General features: G+C 37.0%; 1 protein-coding gene across 1 annotated transcript in view; it reads right to left on the reverse strand.

The window, feature by feature from the left end:
• Window positions 1-3,254: 3,254 nt before the first annotated feature.
• cntn3b (contactin 3b) overlaps window positions 3,255-24,459 on the reverse strand; it is a 90,708-nt gene continuing 69,503 nt past the window's right edge. Inside the window, exons 16-23 of the mRNA XM_067460228.1 lie at window positions 24,112-24,261; window positions 23,733-23,803; window positions 22,185-22,419; window positions 16,983-17,092; window positions 13,611-13,797; window positions 11,174-11,286; window positions 8,490-8,655; window positions 3,255-7,752 (exon numbers count right to left, since the gene is read on the reverse strand). Of these exons, the coding sequence (XP_067316329.1) occupies window positions 7,658-7,752; window positions 8,490-8,655; window positions 11,174-11,286; window positions 13,611-13,797; window positions 16,983-17,092; window positions 22,185-22,419; window positions 23,733-23,803; window positions 24,112-24,261 (1,127 nt within the window). The 3' untranslated portion in view covers window positions 3,255-7,657. The remainder of the gene's footprint in view (window positions 7,753-8,489; window positions 8,656-11,173; window positions 11,287-13,610; window positions 13,798-16,982; window positions 17,093-22,184; window positions 22,420-23,732; window positions 23,804-24,111; window positions 24,262-24,459) is intronic.

Genomic DNA, 24,459 nt, shown 5'->3' on the forward strand with positions numbered 1-24,459 from the left:
GCCTGGATGCCAGCCAAACTCAGCCCCGCCCACAACATTTGAGCTCGGGCAGTTCGGTCTGGACTTGAGCCATAGAGGAGTAATTATGCGTGAACAGAAACTGTTCAGACCAAACAAATTGGTGAAATTGTTGGAAATGGTGGAATTCTGTTTGGGCGGTAAAATGTGTGTTATTTTGGCAAGGTTGCCTGCTAAAATTCGCATTCCTGGGTCTATATATCACATAATTGAGGTTGCTTCACTTCATCCCTTGGGAAAACCACAGTGCAGTTGAGTTCTTTTGACGTTTGACATCGCTCCATTGCTCTGATTGGTTGTAGGTCTATCCAATTGAGGTCTTTCTTGGTTCGGTTGAAACACGCCCCATAATCACAGCCCAATGGAGCAGTATCAGACTCATATTCTGACTAGAATTGAGTATGAGGACGTCAGGCTATAAAGTACGACTTTTTGGTTATAAAAAAATATTGTATTTAATATTAAGGATATAAAGGAGCATGGCATGGGTTCACTGAAACAAACAGTTTGAAAGGAATGAGTTACCACCACTATTTCTTATTACCGCCAGTCTTGATCAACCACAGTGGTATGTGTATGTGTCATGTCAGTGTGTATTTGCAATTAGAGAAGAGATGTTGACTTCCCCCAGACATGCTGTTCAGTAATAAAATCTCTCGCTGGCATTAAAATGGGGCCTGGGCGTCTTCCTGACGAGCTTGGCATTTATACTTAATTAGGAAAACACTCTGGTCTGCTGAACCTTTAATTACATACCATTCATCCAGCTGCTGGAGATGACCCAGACCAACCCTTTCCACACTCATCTGAAATTAGACATGTTTAGGGTGTGATACATCACTGCATATCAAACAAAGCGGTGATAACTGGTCGAAAATAAGCCAGTGTGACTCAGCTTTATCTACAGCGAAGGTTAGAGTCCAAACATCAGCTACCAAGCTGCTTCAAATATTGATTAGTATGTCCAGCTAATTAAATTACCATTAGTAGGCTACTATTATCAGGATAATATCTCTTCTCAAAGGAGCTATTAAACTCTTTAAATACTCTTGACATTTAAAAGGAATATAAGCGATCATATGACTCTTTGTTCTACTATGTTGTACAAGCAGCCATGGCAAAGCTTAATCCAGTTTAAATCCCACAGATTAAAAGCGGCCAGCGTATTATTCATGTAAAATTTGAGGCTGGCCCAGCAAAGACGCTCTGAATTAAACAATCTCGCATTAGATTACGTCTAAGAAGCGACATATGAGCTAATTAGACAATGATTTCTCTGTCCTGCATGAAATGGGGCGAATACAAACATAATCACTTAAATGGATTTCCCTTTGAGGAAATATGTTTATAATATAGCGTATTCAAAAAGTGGTACTTTTTAGTTAAAACAAATATTTTCGAAATATGTGTAATTTAGTCAGAATGATTGCGTTCCTATTCTGTGGTGTTCCATCTGTTTGGTGCTAGTGCACGCAGCGTTGCTTGTTCACGGAAGAATGAATTTTAGCGGATATTCACATGCAGAAGGCTCGTCCTCTCTTGACAGCGAAATTGACATATTTGCACGAGTTTCTAACATTTACAGATGCAGAATGTACCTTTTAAATGCAAGTAAATCACTGAGGAAAGCACTACATTTCAAATGCTTTAAACATCCCAAGTATTTATCTTATCATCACAAGTATATCTCAGAGCATCTGACAGGGCAAGAAACTTTAAAGTAAGAGTTAACTATATCTTACCAGTTTTTTGAAGCCTTTAATATAAAGCATATATCAAGTTTCGGACGAATTGTATCATGCACTTTCCCTGAATCAGCTCATTTTGCGTACTCCACTATTTTTCAGATGCGCTTGTATCAATCTGCTGTATGTCGATTTAAAGTGTATTGCCTCGTTCTGTATTGTTTCTAAAAAAATATATCAATATATTTTACAAACTCGATATACCACCCAGCCCTAATTACCAGTAACAGATCTATACAGGTGGAGCTGGGGAAGGTGGAGGGTTCTGAAAGCACACTGCAACCGCTACAGCAAATGTTCAGCAGCGAGCTCATTGGTTACTGACACAGCAGGAACCATTTAGCTTAGCCCTATAAAGAATGACATGATTGCAAGCAAACCGAGTTAAGGACCTATCAGCCTCTGCCATCAAGAGTTTCATGACAGACCTTGGAATTAGACCAATTCTATATGAAAGTTGTAGTTTACCCAAAAATTTTAAATCTGCCATTAATTACCCTAATGTTGTTTCAAACCCATAAAACTTTTTTTAGGCAGTTCGCAGAATGAGCTGATTCGGGAAAAGTGCATGATACAATTTGTCCTAAACATGAAACATGGTTTATATTAACAGCTTAACAAACAAACAAACTGGTAAGATATAGTTTAGTTAGTTTAAAGCATCTTGCCCTGTCATCTTCAGAACACACATTAAGTTCCTTTTAATGAAATCTGAGAGCTTTTAGTCCGTTCATTGACAGCCTTTGCAACTACTACTTTCAAGGCCCAGAAATGTAGTAAAGACATCATTAAAGTAATGCGACGTCATTGGTTTAACCACAATTTTATGAAGTGTGCTTTGTTTCTGCAAAAAATAAAAATAAATAAAAATTATATATATATATATATATATATATATATATATATATATATATATATATATATATATATATATATATATATATATATATATATATATATATATATATATATATACACACAAAATATTATTCTCCGATACACGTTCATGAGAGCACCGCAAAACAAGCTTGTTGTGCTGACGTGAAAGCAGACGTTGCGTGTGTTTGAGATTCATATTTTTCAAATAAACTGGTAAATTATGCTTCATAAATTGGAGGTTAAACCACTGGAATCACATGAATTACTTTTACAATGTCTTTACTACCTTTCTAGGGCTTGAAAGTGATAGTTGCATAGGCTGTCAATAGAGGGACAGAAAGCTCTCAGATTTAATTAAAAAGATCTTCACCAAGACGTGTTCTGAAGATGAACAAAAGTCTTGTTCTTCTGGGTGAGCAATTAATAAACAAATTGTCCTTTTTGGGTGAACTCAGCTGAGCTACTGTTGTGAAAAAGTACAGTAGCTACAGCAAAAACTGCTTTTTCAAAACAGTATTATGAAATTACTAGTGGCTTGTAAAACTACACCATCTTCCTGCTTTGCAATGTAATTCTAGCCATTTAAAGCCCCAATGAGATATGGCAGCGAACCAGGATTTTGACATTTTTATTAAGTTTTTAACAGGATTATAAAATTCAACACATATGCACCAAACATTTTTCCACATGCACAGTTTTAGTATACAAGACAAAACGGTTACTTTTCAATATGAAAATGTCATGTTACAGGATATGTAAGTCATCTCACAGAGATTATTTACTAATACATCAGTATTAAATTCCCAGGGCCGTGTGCAGTAGAAACGTCAGGTTATCAATGCTGGCCGACTCTAAAAATATATAGTCACTATTTACATCAGGCCAAGGTATTATCATTTTTCATTTCAGATTACTTAGAAACATAATTGGATTGAAGCGATAAGATCTGTCATTAACAGCTCAGATTTTCATATCATATCAATGTTTTGCCAAAGGGAAACCATTATGTGAAGAAGCGCAACTCACTTATTATACGGCGTACACAAAATTAGGCAAATTAGACCACAATTTTAAGAGTACCAAAGAAATCATTGCTATTAAACAACAATTATTGTTTCAGTGTTTATATGCATCATTACATAGATACTGTAACTGAGGGTTGATGGGGCACATTAGAACAGAGTTGGAGAAAAACAGCAAATGGAAAAACTAACATGTTATTTGTGAAGAGGGTGTCATAAGCAGCGTTATTTTTTTTTTAATTGCTGTTATATGAAATACTTATAGTACATTTCAAATATCTATTTGCATTTTCCTAAGCTGAAAAAAAGAACAAGGAATGCTATGTCTGAAATAATAGACAACCGTAATTCCAAAGAGATAAACTCAACTACAGAACTATAAAGAACCATTGACCATGAAATAAATTTAAAACTGTTCATGATACTGGCTTTAAAATGAAAGTGTTTGAAACCCACTTTACTTCTGTAGTGTAAAATAGGGCAGAATTTTATGGGATTTATCCATCATGGATAACTTGGACCAAAATCTCGTATGAACGTTCTTGAAGAATAAGAGAACTCGGTGACCAATCGAAACGGATGTTTGTTTCAGGGGCGGAGCCCTTTTGAAATAAGTTACAATGAGACCAGGAATGTGTATTAAGAAATGCTTGAGCGATACTGCCATTCAAATGTTTGGTGTGAGTAAGGTTTTCTTTTGAAAGAAATACTATTCAGCAAGGATTCATTACATTGATCAAAAGGGACAGCAAAACGTTCACAATATTAGAAAAGATTTCTATTTCAAATAAATGCTGTTCTTTTGAGCGAATTCGTTGAAAATCCTGAAAAAAATGTATCACGGTTTCGACAAAAATATTAAGCAGCACAACTGTTTTCAACATAGATAAGACGCATCTTGAACATCAAATCAGCATATTAGAATGTTTTCTGAAGGATCATGTGTCAATGAAGACTGAAGTAAAGATGCTGAAAAATCATTTACATTTAAAAATATATTACAATAATAAACAGCTATTTTAAATTGTAATAACATTTCACAATATTACAGATTTTACCGTATTTTTTGGTCAAATAAATGCAGCCTTGGTGATCATACAAGACTTCTTCCAAAAACGTATAAAAAACAAACAAACTTTTGAATGGCAGCGTTTGTCTGCATATCCTGAAATGTAGTTTTTTTTTTCTTTTTCTTGCACTTACACATTTGTATTTAATTCTTCTTCAAGGAACTTTTCATTGTTCGCTGCGTCTTTTTGCTAGATTTCCATCTCCAATTCAGTCCATACGAGCACTGAATGGGAGAAGAGAGCAAGGACACCTCAGACACTCAAAGCTCAAACTCCACACAAGATGGCTGACAGGAACACCGACATCAGTCAATCAAGAGTCTGCATTGTGACAGAGCAGAAAAATCAATATCCCATTGACTGGGCCACTGCAGCCTAATCAAGGTGCCCAGACCATTATGAAAGCTTGAAGGAGAACAGATAGGCTGTCCTGATTTGGACTCAGCCTTTTTTTTTTCTCCCTCCCTCGGTGGAGAACCTTTTTAAACATGTCTTCATTGGCTGTTCTGCACCTGTTCTGGAGTCTTGGACAGGAAGGCTGTGTCACCTTGGTTCACTACCTTGTGCTTTCTTCTGACTTTGAGAAGAACAAGTGCAAATTATGGACTCTACAGCCTGATACTGCCATGACAGAGCCAGGAACATATTGTCCAGAGAAGGCACTATTCCTCTGCATTAAAAGGTCACCCTTCGTCTCATTGAGGGTTAAAAATGAAATATTCAGAAGGTGCATTATATGGGTATCAACATGAGATATGATATCCATATATTGGTAATGCAATATCATAATGTGACTTTTGAACAATAATACAGGATCAGGAAGGAGAACCACCTTGGTAGGGATCACACATTTGACTTGTTTGCAAGGCTTTCAAATATTTTCACATCCACAAGACCATTAGAGTTATAAAGAATTGATACGAGTCCCACTTCCAGCAGTGTTCCACATCTTGTCACTTTGTTTTTTTGACAACTTGCTTTGCAGTTTGTGCCAGTTTACTAACATGCATGTATGAGTGCCTTTCAAAAGCTTGCTTTTCATTATTTAATGCAGAATTTTAGACTTTTTTGCAATTTTTTACAGTATATATTAAAGTGCCCTTATTACCTTTTATGTATTATACATGTTATATAGCTGTTTGTGAAAGTAAAAAGTGCAGGATAAGAGGAGTTATTGACTCCCCCGAAAAACAGAAACGATTCTGAACTGTTTGAAACGAGTCATCAGTAATTCCAGTTTTACACTCTTAACAAATTTGCATAATCCCAGCCAACTGTCTTCATTGCCTGTCTGTGAACAACGTCTACGGTGACCTGCCTCAAACACTGTAGTTGTAGCTGAAGCCTGGAAAAGTTTATTTTTTCTTTTCTTTTCTTAAAGCAAATCCACAAATAGGATGAGGACTCTGGCTCGAATAGATACGTTACAACTGACCCCATCATTACTGTTCCTATCATCACTGTGTATACAAGTGTAGAGGAAGCCTCTGGATCAGAAATTCAGATAATTGTTGTTTCATTTCCGGCAAGCACCTCAAGCTGTAGATCAATCATAAACTTACTAGGCCATCTAACAAATCAGAGCAGAAAGGAGGGAGGAACAGAATCCTTTATCGAACTGTTTCAGACACTGTGAGTAAAGCTCAATGTATATTATGAGAAAATTTAAGTGTTTTTTTGACCTTGGATGCATGTAAACCTATTGTAAGAGACCTCCTTAAAATAGCATAATAGGGGCACTTCAAAAGGCATGAATGGGTTGCAAATAGCATGGTGTAGTGTGGCGGCACTAACAAAAGGAAATTAAAGTGAAACTGGTTCAGCTGGATGACGTATAAGGTGCAAATTCTCACAGGAAAAGCAAGCCTTTATTGTGCACTGTGTCTAATGCTTAATGCATCAATAATTTAACTGTCATGAAGTGTCGAACAAAATGCTAATACCCATCAAAGAGACTGAGAGGGAGCCTTTGGAGTCGATGGCACTGTAATCGGGGCGGGACAGCGACACTCATTTCTTTACTAATGGAACACTTCCATTAGGACAAATCAATGCACAGCTTTGTTAACCCAGACCCAGAACTTAGTTAGCACAAAAGCCACACACAGATCCAAAAATCTGCATTATATTAGAGTAACTTCCACCAACACTGGTTTCTTAGCCCTTGTCCTCAACTGCAAAACTATTTTCATCTACTTTGGTGTGTACATGAATTTAAGGCATTGATTGTTCTTAAAGATCAGAGGAAAAGATGTCGCACACATTGGCACACTGCATAAAGAAGCGTATTATACAAAAAACAAAAGCGTTTTGTGTTTTAGAGTGCCAAAGAAACATATCATATCATATGCAAAAAATCATTTTCTTAAACTGTATCTTTTTCCAATTATAAACTAATTGAAACAAGATATATAATATAATATATTTAAAAAAAAGTTAGTTCATATTTCTTACCCCACTGAAAAACATTTTTCTCCTTGTTTTAATTATTAAAACAATTATAATAGCATAAAATAAAAATGCCAAAGGGGATAAGAAAACAAAACTTAATAAAAATCGTAGTATTTTATGTATCGTAGTTTTTTTTTTCTCAAGTTAATTTACCATTTTAAGGATGTTTGATATTTTTACAGGGAGAAAAAAAAAACACCCCAAAAAATACTCATTAAGAAAATGTTTTTTTGCTGCTTGCTCATCCCAAAAACCCTAATGACTCTCTTGCAGAGCTCTGCCATGTTTACGAATGATGAATTTCCCAAGATTCCCAATACATTTCAACATCCGGCCCTTCCATACATGTTGCCGGAGCTGGGGAATCCCATCGAGTCAGACTGTGATGGGAAACTTAAGCCTTGTGCGAGCGAAGAGCAGAAAGTATGTTTTTCTTGGTGCAGCTGGGTCTGGTGCTCATGGGAGGCGAACATCAGGAGGCACTGAGCGTCGACAGAGCGCAGATTAGGAGCGGAGAGAGAGAAAGTGTGCACAGCCTTCCCGCTCTGGATCCACGTGCACCCATGCCTGTAAGCAAATGCAAACACAACCATTAAGAAACACTATTTAACCTCCCGAAGGAGAGAAAGAGAGCATTGTGGTTTCAATTCTCTGACAGCTCCTTCCTGAATCAAAGAGCAATTGTATATAAGGTCAGCTCCACTATCTAAATTATTAGACAATTTCCAAGAACAAAATACGGCCTGAAAGTCCATTTTATATATAATAATATAATATATAATAATAGTTGGATTGAATGGTTGAGCTTAAATTAAACATTATACTTTATCTAGAGGATAATTTATCTAGCATATCTAATATTTCTAACCCCCCAAATATATATTTTAAATTGTGCCTCTAATGCTCATCATACCAGTTTGTACCCTGTTCATGGAAAGAGTCATTATCGAGGAAAAAGTCCTGTGATGGTAATGCTCGAATTGAATCTGAAAGCAAGAAAAAATCCGAAAGATCTCTGTAAGAAGGGGAAGGGAAGTAGAGCAGTTTTGATTGCCGCCCATTTCAGGGAATGAAGGAATTGGGGGATTCTAACTCATTTATATGCAGCTCGGGCTCCGCTGTGACAGAGATAGATAGCGGAGGAGTGTGCATTTCTTAAAAGGTCGGATTCTATGACACACTGAAAGACTGAAGTGAACGGAGCAAAATATTTAGGCATCCAAACCGACTGAATCCCCATTAAGATCTTATCAATGGCAGCGGAAGACGAAATAAAAGACGGCAACGGGAAATACGAGACTTACTGAGTTGGTGGATGTGGATAGGCTCGCTTCCTTCCCCCAAGCCTCCTTCACTAAGGGTCTTGATCTGAATGACGTAGTTGTCATTTGGGTTGAGGGTCAAATCTACCGAGGTTTTGTTGGTGATGACTGAGTACATGTCGTTATTCCGGTGTCTTCTGTACAGCACCTGCAGATGGTGGCAAACCCAGTCAACCAAAGTGTAGTCTTTTAATTTTTATAAATTCTATTACATTATAAGTCCATCAATTAGATCCATTGCAATTAGTCACATATTTGCTGCGAAAAACCTCAAATGAATTCTAAGATATTACATTATTGAGGCATTATAATAGACATACTGGACTTAACAAGCTTCTTTTTTTAATCAATCATACTGAATTAATGCATCAAATTGACAGCTCTAATCACATCCACAAAGCTGGAATACCACAAATGGTTACCGGTAGGGTTGGGTGCCAATATAGCACCGGCATCTATATAATGTCGGACCGAATCAGAATGCTATCGGTTCCTCATTTCAGTGTCATCAAACGTGCTTTCACGCTTTGGCTGGCGCTGAGCCAGAGACAGACGCGCTCGTCACATATTACGATTCACTGTTTTCAACCACATCGTGTTTATTTTAGGTTTCAGACATTTAAATGCATATAAGTAGCAGCAACAACACACTGATGTCTATGGAAGTAGCAATAACAATCCTATATTCATATCAGACACACATGATATACGTTACTATATAGTTTACTCTACTCTATTCTAAGATCACCGGTCGCTTACTTTCATGTATTTCGTGAGAAGGATGAACTTAGGTGATGTATATATGACAGATCCGATTCTCTGAGGTGCAAACTAAAATGGCGGTGACCATCGTGCATTATAGATCAACTAACATGATCATTATGACAAAACACATTCATTTACACATATTTGAAAATCAGAATATCAGATAGCTCATGACATAGGTTAGGTAACACATTTGTGAATATTTTGAATAAAAAAAAAAAAAGAAATAAACCGATACAGCTGCTGAGCTGTCATACAGCGCTATTGCGGCTGCTGTGTGTCATGTGAGAAGCACGCGTTCACATGGAAACAGTAAGGCATAATGCGTTCTCAAATATTTAGCCAGAGAATATGGTCATATTAATGCAAAATAATGCTGAACTGAAGCTGGTTTGTAGCAGACCAAGAATACAGACTAATTTGCTGTTATTAGTGTTGTTATATCACTAATGCTGTTATTTAGTGTTGAATTAGGTCTATTGTAGTTGGGTTAGGTGGCTTTAGCCTTTACTGTGAATTTAAGTAAATTGTGTTTTGTACATATAACCTATTTAATATACTTTAAACTTTTAATAAATTGTTCAATTTAAAGAATTAAAAAATAAATAAAAAGCCATTCTTTAATGTCATCCATCGTCTTTTTGTGGCTTTTTTTTTAAAGTATCGTTTGAGGCACCGGTTAGGCATCGGTACCATTTTAAAAGTACCGGTCTGGCACCGGAATCGTAAAATACCCTAACGATACCCAACCCTAGTTCCCAGAGTGTTGCCAGGTGGTTTCTAGGGCGATCTGGATATTTTGATCCCCAAATATATAGATTGCGTTCCTCCTTCAAAGCAAGCCTATTTTACCACAGACATAATCATGGATCTTGTATAACTTTTAATAAAAAAAAAAGTTGGATATTGCTTAACTTATTTATTTAAAGGGACCCACTTTATATTAGGTGGCCTTAACTACTATGTACTAACATTTTAATGAATCATTTGATACAATGCACTCATTATGTACATATATGTTTTTACATTGTACTTACATTTTATAAATACCTGCATGTAATTACGTCTGTAATTAATTTCTGTATAATTACACAGTTGGCACTTCCCTTACACCTAACCCTACTCGTAAATTACCCACACCACCACACCTGTCCCTAACTCTACCCGTATCCCACTTCAATTTCAGCAAAAGTGCTTTGCAATACAATTTGAACACAGTCAGTACATTGTACTTATTTTTTAATGCAAGTACATAGTACTTAAGGCCACCTAATATAAAGTGGGGCCAGTTAAAGCAATGTATGTTGTCACACCTCTTCTCAAAAAGCTGCATGATCTGAGGCATCATTCATGTCTAATTTAATGTCAGTTTAATATCTATAGAAAGTGGTTCATTCAAACCTCTTTCCCTAAGTTTAAGCAATAGCAGTGATGCTTGCCATGAAAGGAGTTAAACATAGGTGGTGTCCTGTTATTTTAGATAATGTTTACGAATGCTAATGGCTAGTGCTTTTCCTCTGGGCTTCATGACTGTTTTCCCTTGTGGGGAAATTAGCACTGTGAGAGCTGTTAATTGCATGCATGTGTAATTAAGAGAGTGGTGGAATGAGACATGAAATAGCACAGGCTGCGCCCTTATCTATAAAAACACACAAATGAATGGTTTTCCAGCATTTAACTGCCATATCCTTGTAGCTAAATTACTGCACCAACAACCCTTATTATGTATATGAATAGTATCAGATGCAAATATGCATTGTACTTCCTGCCATCATTGTTTGGCTCACAATGTGCCAAAGGAGATGCCTGCATGCTAAAGGGAAAGCACTGAATTACCTCCAGTAAAACTAATACAATATACTAATGCCTTTTTTCAGGTGCAAAGAGATAATGCCACCCACTATGTATCCGGTGACCTCAGATTCAGTTTCGAGAGCGATGACGGAATCCCACTGAAGCACAAGCTGAGAGCCAATCAGATTCCACTCTACATTCTGAGGGGGCTGTCCAGGCGCTGTGGTGAAAGATATGGACAGAAGAAGAAAGAAAAGGTTCATAATGTGCAATCACTTGTGTTACTGCGTTCAATAACTTAAAAAATGTTTGACAAACAGATTAGTTCTTTCAGCAAAGGAAGTTATTTCAGCCCAAAACCATTGGTAAATTAAACCAGTTTCTTTCATAGACAGTCTTGAAAACTGTGATTCATACCAATTAGATGAATTGATTATAATTGTAAGCCTCTGCAGTTTGAGACTGTCTGAGATAGATCTATTTTATGTTATTCCCATTGTCTACAACTGGTTTTAATTTAGCTTCCAAGCTTTGAGAAAGCTGTTCAGCCCTTTGGGTCAATTTCTGCTGCTTTTAAATGATTTATAAATAAACATGACTTAGTTTGACTACTGCAAAAATAGATGGTTGAAAACGCCTTCAATTGGAACGAAAGAACACCTTCAAGTCATGTCAAATCGGTTTCTGTGAACGATTTCAACAAAAACACAAAATACATTTTCTTTTCACTTAGTGATCTGTCCAAAAGTTATAAGTTCTGAATATGTCACAGACCTAACTCACAACAGAATTCTGCTAGTTTATCTGCTACTCGGTGCCTCCGGCAAAAATGTATTTGATTCTTTGAAAGATTTGATGATCCTTAAAAAAGCTCTGCTGAATGTTATGGTAGCTCATTTCTGCAGTAGAGTAAAGACATAAAAAGTGAATTGTGAGAAGTTTAAAAAGGTCCCCTTTTCAAAGTCTTGATTTTGTTTTTGTTTTTTGGATCTACGAGAATATATTTCCTTGCTTGAATGTTCAAAAAAAACTCCTTGTTTTTCACATATTTGACATTGTTGCAGCACCTACTCAGTCTGTCAGTAACGCTTCATTTAGTTATTGTCTCTACATGAAGCCCCTCCTTCTGAAAAGCGCATTGTGCTCTGATTGGTTGGTTGGACCAGTGTGTTGTGATTGGTCAGCCGCATGTTTCAGAAATGTCACGCCTCTTCCCATATGTCTTTGGAGAGTATTATTTAAATGAAGATTAGTGTGACGTATATGCTTCTTGAATATACTTAATTTGTGTGTATTTGAAGTGCAATAAGCAGGGAAAAATACCTCAATTTATTACTGAGAAATGGCTTTATGCATGAGCACAACATTTGCAGGAATGAAATGATGGGAGTAAAATGATGCACAATACATGGAATCCCATTGAAACTGAAACTGAAATTTTTGAAATTGAAGCCCCGTAAAAAATAATAAAAAATCACCTAGAGTAAATGAAATGAGAGTGTAAGGGGAGGTGGGTTTGTGTGTCAACTCGCTGTCGGAGTGAAGCTGGTATTATGTATTCTGCGGAAAGTGAGCATTGGAAGCGGTTCAGATATTTCAGTATCGATATGTATCGAAAAATCTATATTTTTAACAACACCACACAGCACTTAGTTTATTTCAAATAACTTTTTAAAAGAGAACAACTGAAAAAATGTATATTATATGCCAAAATATATTTATTAATTTATACTACACCGCTGAAATATAGTGCATTTGGCATGTGTTGATGTCAAGCCCTGCTTATAAACACTCCACTTTTCTGAAAATAGGCTCATTTTCCAAGTCCCTTAGAGTTAAACAGTTGAGTTTTTATGAATCCATTCAGCCAATCTCTGTATCTGGCGGTAGCAGTTTCAGTATAGCTTAGGCATACATCATTGAATAGTATTAGACCATAAGCATTGCACTCAAAAATAATGACTAAAGACATCTAATACCGATGGTCTTAGTACACAATGTAACTACAGAATAGTCAAGTTTTAAATAGGAAAAATATGATATTGGGAAAAAAAAGTCTTTGGTCATTTTTGAGAGCGATGCTAATGGTCTAATACGATTCAATGATGTATGCTAAGCTATGCTAAAAGTGCTACTGCCAGATACAGAGTTTGGCTGAATGGATTCAAAAATGGTAAAACCCAACTGTTTAACTCTAAGGGACTTGGAAAATGAGCCTATTTTCAAAATAAGTGGTGTTCCTTTAATGCTTATTCTGCATGACCACATTCCACATCCCTTAATCCTACCCAATGCCTAAATGTAACAACTACCTAACTATTAAGAAGCAGTAATTAGAAGTTTATTAAGGCAAATGTGTAGTTAATATTTAGTTAATAATGGTGATAATAAGACCCTAAACTAAAGTGTGACCATTGTTTTTATTCTGAGATTGAAACCGGCTTACTTAGAACAGGCAACCTTTTACAAACATTACATCTTCCAATTAAAAACACATACATTGAATACATGTCTAAAAATGTTTCAGATGGACATAGTACTCACGTGGTTTTTTGGTGGTGACATTGACAGATACAGACTGAGGGCCAGTTCCTGCAGTATTGAAGGCACACACCGCTAGATAATACTGTGTGTTCCCCTGCAGGCCGCTGACATTCACTGCTGTGTAGTTTCCAGTGATCCGCACTTTACCCACTGTATCCGGCTTGGTGTCATCTTCCCAGTACACCACCTGTTTGCCAGCACACACAACAAGGGCATTTTCATATATCCTTGACTATGAATTTACATGTAAACAGCTCTCTGCCAATACAATTACTCTCTTGCAACCCACTGGGATTTTTTTTGTGGTGATTTTTAACAAATGGATACTATGCAAATAAAGGTATTTGGCATATTCGTTTAACTTGAATGATTGCTAAATTATAACCTGAAATATGTTAATTGGTGTTAAATATTTGAAGAAAATGTAAATGCTGCTTTTTTTAATCTTCTGCCAAAGAAGGTGAGACATGATATGCACAAAATGTATTACAGTCATTACACTTAGCATGAGATTTCTAATGAGTCTTTCAACATGACATGTTTTTTTTTTTTTTTTTTTTTTTTACGAGATTTCACGATATTTGATCTTCACCATTTACTTCATTCAGCTGATCCTTTGTGTCTTTTCTGCAGCTTACAAGCTTGAGAACATATCTCTGGCTGTCTGGAAATATGATATGTTTGTAAAATTGTATGGAGATTCTCTTGAGGATATGAAATTTCAATTAACTTTTAGCTGTGTGCTAGGTGAAAAAACAATTAGATAGCAGAAATGAAATGATCAATTATTAACCTTGAGTCATATGTAATATCAATATTGAGGCATTAAGTATTTGATTAGATAATAATGAGAGCCAGCCAAGGGATGAATATTTCTAAATTATTTCTTTTCTACTTTTTGCACTCTGATAATATATTTGCAGAATGTTGTACATGCAGCAGGGATGCAATCAGACTTGAATTGAGAATTCAGTAATACACTGCAATTCAGTTCCTAAATTTGAACTGAGACAGCAAACAGGTTGCATAGTTTAATTTAAAAAATGAATGTAAGTAGAACTAAACAAATTCAAAGAAAGTCACATTGTTGTACTAAATATCTCATTTTTTTACACTAACTTTCAAAAGTTATGAGTTGGTAAGATTATTAAATATTTTGAAAGAAGAATATCACCAATTTATTGGATTCAAAATATAATTATTATATAATAATATAACAATTAACTACAATTTAAAATAATTAATTTCTATTTTAAAATGGAATATATTTCTTGATGGAACAGAATTAGCAGCATTATTACTTCAGTGTCACATGATCCTTCAGAAATCATTCTGATATGTTGATTTAGTGCTCAAGAAATATTTAAAATTATTATAAATGTTGAAATCACTTGTGCTACTTAACATTTTGTGGAAACCGTTTTTCAGGATTCTTTGATATTTAAAAGAACAGTGCATGATATATATATATTTTTTAACAAAGTAATTTTCTTTACTGTCACTTTTGATTAAATCAGTGCATTTTTTCTTTTTTCTTTTTAGATCAGGGAAGAACACTTAACACTTTTAGATCAGGGAAGAACACTTTTCTGCTAAACACAAAAGTAGATATTTGGAATAATGTTTGTAACCAAGCAGATAGAGCAATGATTCACTACCATAGTAGAAAAAAATACTATGGTAGTGAATAGTTGTTTTATCTGCTTTGTTACAATTCTTCAAAATGTCTTATTTTGTATTCAGCAGAAGAAAGAAACTTATGCATGAGGTTGAGTAAATGATGACAGAATTTTCATTTTTGGGTGAACTATCTCTTTAAAGGGTTACTTCAGTGATTTAGCATATGTTTTGAATCAGTAGAAACCCGGGAGTTAATATGACTGATAATGCATCCCCCCTGAGATGAGAGATTTATGTATTTTATTTCTGGAAAAAAATCCTCAGATGATGCAAATATTGTCATATTGTGTCATCAGAGGATTTTTTGGCCAGAGGCCAGAGGCCAGGACTACAGCCAGTAGAGGGAGCTATTTCCGCATGTTTTCAACCGGTCCTTGGGGAGTGGGATCGCGCTCACAGCACTCGGCTCAGGCAGCCGTGGGGATTCATGTGAACAGAGCGGTGCGGAGCAAAGTGAGTCCAATGAAAGTTAAGCTTCCAAAGACATAAACTGAAAGCGAGCCAGGCTGAACACGCGCTGTGAATGTATGCCGTGGTCATGTTTACTGGTTCCTGCTGTGTTTGTGCCGTGACTCTCATTCGGCTCACTCACATTATATTAAACAGACATGTTCATTTTTTAATTGTAGTGTCTGTTCTCTAACTGAACTGATTTTATGAAAATTAATGTGGTGGGCAAGTGATCCAGTAATCCAATAGCGGTGACTTTAGGAGTGGCCTCATAGTGCAGCGAAGCAAGTGCATTCTGGGAGTTGTTGTCTTTCATCCCCATTAGACAAAAATACATTTTCTGTCTTTTCTCAGTCTAGAAGGCACTAAATTCAAAATAATTTCACATTTCTAATACTTTAATGTCCCAGTTTAAATACAAAGCTTAATGCTAATTCACGGAAGTAACCATTTAATTTCCTAGAATGCATTACCTTGCCTTTGTTGAATTACTGATTTGCAATTTAAAGTAAATCAAAGTTTGCAAAGTAAATTCCAATTCAGCTTCCTGTGGTTGTGACTGAAAATAATGAAGTCATGAATTGAAAAGTAGCATTAAATTAGAAAAATGCACAATAGATGCATTTGCATTAATGGTCTTAGACTTTTGGAGCTCACTGTTTGGTTTTGTGCAAGAGAAAATGCGGTGATGTTTTAAACCAGAATTTTCCATTTTAAATATTGCAGGCGCTTCAAAAGACTGTGAGCACAAATAAATGGTATATACTGTGTACAGCGCAGTTCCTTGATCTTTACTGCTTTGATTTGGTCTTTCAGTCCTCACTAACCAAAGAAGAGACAAAAATAAAACCTAAAAAGTTTTATCCCCCTCCCCTCCCCCCTCCCCTCATTTAGAATCCACTGACATGATAGTTCTATTCTTTCCAGACAATATGGCAGCTACCATGGCAACGTGGCGGTTTTGTGCCTCAGGGCATGGGTGACAGAGATGGAGAGAGTTGCTTGTGAGAAAGCGAGACTCTCTTTGCATTCTTGAAAGGCCAGTGGAGAGCTTTCATCCAGCTTCTGAGACGCAGACATTTAACAAAGTGGCAACGCTGTCTAAACACTGGCATTCTCAATGTTCGAAGTGGCATGGGAGAGGTGAGAAGCACTTTTAGTAATTGCTTGAGATCCGGATTACATTATTACAGTAAAAACATGACATTCTACGTAGTGAACTGCAAGACAATTAAATCAAACCTCATATCCGAGAACTCTTTCAGGGGAGGACGGAATAGGCTCCCAGGTAACTTCGATGTCGTCCGCCGACAGACTTTTTGCTGACACTCTCTCTGGCGCTACACTCGGCACTGCGAAGGAACAGAGAAATATTGAGGCTCTTATTCAAAAAGCTTTACACAGCCAACAAGGTAAAATTGGATTAAGTCAGAGAATGAAGCCCTGGTCTCACCTGAGAGAGGCCCTACTTCATTTTAATGGGAACTGTGACTGACAGAGAAGGAGACAATCTGCTGGGAAAATTCAATTAACACTCTAGCACATGAATAGGCCTGTAAGTGTCTAGCAGGATTTGTTGTAACCTATAGCAGCAATAACTAATATAAGGTTGTCATTTGAAGCTTGAACGAGCGAGGAGGGGCGAAAGCTGTCTCAATCAACTTTACCATCATTCTCATTCAAGGTCACACCTGTATGCGTGAAGGGAGGGAATCGGGAGCGTCTGAAAACGTGAAAGGACTGTTGCTGAGTCTGAATATTTTCCTAATATTTTAGCTCCACAGTCCTACACAATGTACAGTTGATTGGCCTATATTATTATTTCCAGTTGATTAGGCCAGTATTGAAAGCGGATAACACCAGGGCTTAGACTGTGGCTTCTGAGGACTAGAGATTTGTGCTAATTGTACTATTTTGCTAATATTTTCTATAGTAAATATTACTAATTAATATTTAAATAATGGTAAACTATTTGAATGAGGGAAGAGTAATGTAATGCACTTCCTCTCTTTGGCTAACTGCTTTTGGTAAATGTTTCAATTAACAATTTTAACCTTAAAGCTTTAGTTTACCCCAAAAATGTATTTTGTCATGAATTACTCACCCGTATATTGTTCCAAACACACATTCATCTTCAGAACAAATTTTTTATTTTTAATTATATATTTATATTTTTAATGAAATCTGAGAGCTTTCTATTCCTCCATAGACATAGAATCAACTACCACTCTACCGATACTTCAAAAAGTTCATAAAGAGATTGTAAAGCTAATCCGTATGGAGAGAATTGAGAGCTTAGACCAAATTTTCTGAAGAGACTCGATTGCTTTGTATGATAAACAACTAATTTTAAATTAGGCTTTTATTCAAATTTAAACATTCATCAGGGAACATAAACAGAAGCTCAACCTAACCAGCTTGAGACCCAATAATAAACCTCATTGGTTCTTGCACATCAAGCGAACATGCTTAAGCTTATGTTTACCATAACTGATATTCCGATATGATATTCTGATATTCTGATTCTCAAATGTATGTGGGTTTTGTCGTTTAAAAACCTTTATAATGATCATGTTATTTAATCTATGACGCGCGATTGGCGTTGCCATGTTAGAGTGCCGCAATTCAGACAATTTGTCAGATTTTAAATCACGTAAATTCATTAGTTTCCCCCGAAATACATGAAAGTTAGTGAATGGTGTACTGGGAAAAGTAAACTGAATAGTTGTGATATATGACAAGTGTAACCCCTTCTGTTCGGACCAGGAATCGGGACATTGTCTGTCTCAGTGCCAGTCAGCCATTTGAATTTAGCAGTTGTGAGCAGTTAAACGATCATGTGATGCACTGAGCCTTCCAATCACACTGGTGTGATTGTATGCTCAACACAGCCAAGCAATATGTTGATTCTTCTAATTTTTTCTCTGTCAATAATGTATGGTCAACAAGAAAAGTATGAACTTAAATTAAGTTTGATATACGCCTAACGTTATCAGCTTTTGTTGAGGTAGATTGTCGGTCTGAGAGAATGCGCAGTTAATGCAGACAGTTTTGTTTCCCTTTCAGGGAAAAGCAAACACGTTTACATGCACAATCTTAAGAATAAACAGATCTACCTGGCTAGATGTTTGCCCCTTTTTCCCTGATTTCTCTCGGCATGTAAATACATTAACCTGCATTTTTTTGGCTTACTGAAGTGCGCATATGCGATAGGATCAGTGATGGGAATAACGGTTTTATAGATAAATGTAGTTACTAACGGCGTTATTTTCTCAGTAACGAGTAATCAAACGAATTACTGTTTCCCCCGTTACAACACCGTTACCATTACTGAGAATAAAATGCGACGTTACTATAATTGAGCTCACTGAAGTGGCTTTCATCGGAACAAGCAAGATGACAAGATGACTCTGTCGGCAGACCTGCAGCTGTGTGAGTGAGTGAGAGTGAGTGAGTGAGAGTGTGAGTGTGAGTGTGAGTGTGAGTGTGAGTGTGAGTGAGTGTGAGTGTGAGTGTGAGTGTGAGTGTGAGAGTGAGAGTGAGAGTGAGAGTGAGAGTGAGAGTGAGAGTGAGAGTGAGAGTGAGAGAGAGAGAGAGAGAGAGAGAGAGAGAGAGAGAGAGAGAGAGAGAGAGAGAGAGAGAGAGAGAGAGAGAGAGAGAGAGAGAGAGAGAGAGAGAGAGAGATAGTGCATGCGTGTTGGGGGGTGGGTGTTGTACAAATAACTGATTATGATAGGTGGGTGGGAAACAACACAACTGATGATGATTCATAATTGGCTTAGGTAGACATACAGGCGCTCGCGCATCTGACCAGCGACAAGAGGAGTCATTGCGTATGCTTGTCCAATGACTTCAAAGGTAGCTTTCGCAAACTGAAAGTATAAGCTCTACTTTTGCCTCGTTGCGGTGAAAGGTAAGAATGTTTATGTAACGTGCAACCCAGGAAGAGTCTCTCCACATTGGTGAACGCAATTGATGAGCTCCACAACCAAAGGATTTACAATAATGTATTGCATTTGACAGGTGTCTCTCAAATTGTTCCGCAGCAACATTAAAATAGTATAGATTAGTGTACAATGTTTTATAATAACAATTTATTCTATTTAGTGTCCATTTCATTAATTTCACATTTAATATTGGGGGCATCTAAGTTATTTTACATATTTAAACATTTTTAAAAAGTGTAACGTAACTTGACCAACACTAGCAATAAATATCGAAAGTTATGTACAAACACTTGTTTGTTTTACTTATTTCAACTGACTTGTGAACACTGGTTAAAAAAAAAATCAAAATTCTATGATATATAGCAACTTTTTTTTTTCTTTACAGTAACGCAAATAGTTACTTTCCCTGGTAACAAGTTACTTTTATTATAGAGTAATTTAGTTACTAACTCAGTTACTTTTTGGAACAAGTAGTGAGTAACTATAACTAATTACTGTTAGGCATCCTTATATAAGCGTATATAAGGCATCCTTAAGCGCATCCAGCTTTTTGTGGTAAAACACAGTCTCTTTCTTGAAATGTCTTCTCATCTCGTGAACAATTTCAAAATGCTGCATAGGCTAATAATCATTCTTCACCTGTCTTTAAATTTCCCACTGACATGTTGACATGATCGAGGAGTCCTCATCCTCCTCGATCTATCTGCTGCCTTTGACACTGTGAATCATCAGATTCTTCTGTCCACCCTCTCATCACTGGGCATCAGAGGGACTCCACTCCACTGTTTTGAGTCCTATCTCACAGGTAGGTATCCAAAGCTCATCAACTGACCACGGGGGTTCCTCAGGGCTCAGTGCTTGGACCTCTCCTCTTTTCCATTTACGCTACATCATTGGGACAAATCATTCAGGCACATGGCCTCTCATATCATTGTTATGCTGATGACACACAGCTCTACCTCTCAATTCAACCAAATGATCCCACAGTAGATGATACCACAGTAATCTCAAGCTGCTTGGCGGATATCTCGGCTTGGACGAAAAAACATAACCTGCAGCTCAACTTAGCAAAGACAGAGCTGCTGGTCTTCTCTGCTAATCCGAGCCTACAACACGACTTCACCATCCAGCTAGGCTCATCTTTGATTACCGCTTCAGGGCCGGTCAGAAATCTTGGAGTAATCTTTGATGACCAGCTGTCCTTCAAAGACAGCTCGGTCATGCAGGTTTGCGTTGCACAACATCAGGAAAATCAGACCATTCCTTTAGGAGCATGCAACAAAGCTTCTTTTCCAAGCCCTGGTCATTTTTAGGCTTGACTACTGCTTCAGGCTGGACTTCCATCATGTGCAATCAAACCGATGCAAATGATCTAGAACGCTGCAGCACGTCTTGTCTTCTTGTCCTCTTTTTATCTCTCTGCATTGGCTACCACTCTTTGCCCGCCTCAAATTCAATGCTTATGGTTCTCTCACTCTTGCTTATGGTTCCACCACAAGCTCAGCACCAGCATACTTCAACTCGCTCCTACGAGTCTACACCCCCACCAAAAGCCTTTGCTCAGCTAACGCTTGAGTTACCATCACAGAGAGGTATTAAATCCCTTTCCAGAACTTTTTCATTCACTGTTCCTGGTTGGTGGAACGATCTTCCGCCTCCATATGCACGACAGAATCACTCGCTTCATTCAAAAGACAGGTAAAAACTCATCTCTTCCATGAGCACTTAATCTTATCATAAAAAAACTCTTCCTCCTCTATTTTTACTTTTTTCCCTCCCTTTTCTGTTTTTTTGCTACTCTGAGTAATATCCAAATCTTTGTATTTAGGGCACCTTTTGCGTTCCTTCGCCTCTTCATGACAGATCGCTTCCTGTACTCCTCATTTGTAAGTCGCTTTGGTTAAAAGCGTCTGCTAAATGCATAAATGTAAATGTTGAACTACTCGAATGTGTTTAATATTTTATTTAACATCACACCAGACATAAATACTTTTTTCGTGTCATTTAGGCTATTATGTCTAATAAGCAAATGAATGAGTAAAGAAATTAGCAAATAAATAATCATTTTAATGATCAGATAAGAAAGCCCCGCCTCCCACAATAGTATCGTGTATTGCCCGATCTCACAGACAGACAATAGGATGATATGAAAATGGAGCATATCTGAAGATGAACGGAAGTCTTACAGGGTTGGAATGACATGAGGGTGAGTAATTAATGAACTAACTTTAAGTAAATTCTATTTAATATAAACACTATTGTCTGTAAAAGAAGCTGGAAAAATAATAATTATACTATTGGCAAGACATTGTTATCAGTCATAAATATAATATACAATTAATATAAGCAGGCGCTCAAGATAAATATATAATTAAAAGAACTTATATGTAATTCCCATTAATTTTTTTTATCACTTCAAATGTGTAAAATATGGTTAAGAATGGAGTTATTCTATGTACGTGTTTGTGAGTGTTAATGTACACAAATGCAGCTCTACCTTCTTCTGCGGAGAACACTGTTGCAATCGTGCTGAAAGGTCCTTCTCCACGGTTGTTGAAAGCTCCCACTTTGACATTGAATGGTGAGAATGGTGGAATGGTGTCATTGCGGAAAACGTAGCGGGTGACGCTGGGTGCCGAGATGACGGCGCGGGTCCAAGTCACCATGCCCACTGGCCGGAAAGCAATTATATAACCGAAGCCCTCTCCATTCTGCAACTCCTCTGGAACAGGCTTAAAGTGGAACACAAAACTATAGTGATATTAAAACAAATTGAGATCAACACACCAGCTGACCCACATGACAACAGGGCTTTATAAGGACTCCGTCTAAAGAGCACTTTTTTTCTCAAGTCTTGTTTAATCACCTCATATGGTGATGATACACAGGCAACTTTTTGAGCAATGTTGCTGGGCAATGTTGCCATCAACGGGCAACCAGGAGAGACACAGGGCCCACGACGATCTAAAGTATCCAGATAGAAGTTTGGTTGCCCATGCAACATTGCTCGTCAACATTTCCCCGCAACATTGCTCAAAAAGTTGCAGCATATATCATCGCCTTTAGAGAGACTACATGGAACATTTAAGGGACTTAACCTAACATACTCTTGTTCACACACTACCATTCAAAAATTTGGGATTAGCAAGATTTTTTAAAGCTTTTGAAAGTATCCTATTTCCAACAAGGCTACATTTAATTGATTATAAACATCTGTTTTCTATTTGAATATACTTTACACCATTAGTCCAGTCTTCAGTGTCACACAAACCTTTAAAAAGCATTATAATATGCTGATTTGCTGCTCAATAAATCTATAAGTCTGCTATAAGTCTTATTATATAAGTCTTCTTATAAACAATGTATAAAAAGAACAAAAATCGCATCATTTATTTGAGTTTTTTAACATTATGAATTTATTACTGTCACTTTTTATCAATTCAAAGCATCTTGCTGAATAAAATGATTAATTTCTTTCTTTATTTAAAAAAAAGAAACACCTTTTGAAAGGTAGTGTACTTATTCAACAACAGTTATATGTCTAACTTAATTGGTTACGCAGCCTTCCAAATGTATTTTTCTGTTACTTCACGTTTGCCGAAATTGCTATTGTGCCACAGTTACAGAATAATATGGCCCTCCAACATGTGTTAGTATTTAGGTTAGCTTAAATGCACTTATTCACTGCTACAGTTCACAAAAAGGCTTTGAAAGTCAAATGCAGCAGCACATTCCTGCAGAAATTTGTATGCCCAACAGCAAAATAATGTCAGACTTTTCCCCTGCTGAACCCTTACTTCCTCCATGATGTATCTGAACAGAATGAAGCCCATTTACGGATGAAACAAACTTAAAAGAAACTCTCTGGCCCTGAGTTGACTTCCATTTGGAGGAGAAGTAGTAAAGTCTGGAGTCCAGAGGCCAGGAGGGAGGGGGTCTTGTGCAGCAACGATCGTAAAATGGCTACATTTCATTCTACACAATTAAGCACCGGCATTTAGCCCAGGCTGGGCGAGGTAGCAGTAAAATCTGACAAATGACTTACCTCCCATGTTATCACTAATTCCGATTTGGTACCTCCTCCGCCTCCAACATCAGTGGGAGCTGTGTCAGGCACTGAGGGCAAAAACCCAAAGAAGAGATTAAAACGTTGCTGGCAGAGCTCTGATTGGGATTTTTTATTGCACGTTTGAGCATTAAAAGTGTATTTACATTTTCATCACACAAAGATTCTAAGCTTTCACTCTTACAGAGGTTTTACCTTATTTAAACCATCCCTCAGAAATTTGTGAATGAATGGGTGTTGCATGTGGAATAAAAGTGATGGATGTGGCAGAGGACGGGAGAATTGAGGATGTATGGTTTGCTCCAGTGCTTTCAATTTCAGTGCCTGTCTGAAATAAGTCTCACACTAGCATACTCACTAGCATCTTCTGTTCTGATCTTGGTAGATGGGGGACTGGGTTCTCCCATCCCGACACTGTTACTGGCCAGCACTCTGAACTCGTATTCCACCCAGGCGTTCAAACCCACCACGGTCGCAGTCAAAGTATTCCCATTGATCACCTCAGGAACTGAGGATGAGAAGAACAGTAAAATACATTAGTAACTAACTGAAGTAAAATAAGTTTAAGTTTAAAGGGTTAGTTCACCGAAAAATGAAAATTCTGTCATTAAATAATTACCCTAATGTCGTTTGACACCCGTAAGACTTCATCTTTATCTTATATTTTTATCTAGATATTTTTTTTGAAATCCGATGGCTTAGAAAG

Source organism: Pseudorasbora parva, chromosome 12, assembly GCF_024679245.1.
Source record: "Pseudorasbora parva isolate DD20220531a chromosome 12, ASM2467924v1, whole genome shotgun sequence".
NCBI lineage: Eukaryota > Metazoa > Chordata > Actinopteri > Cypriniformes > Gobionidae > Pseudorasbora > Pseudorasbora parva.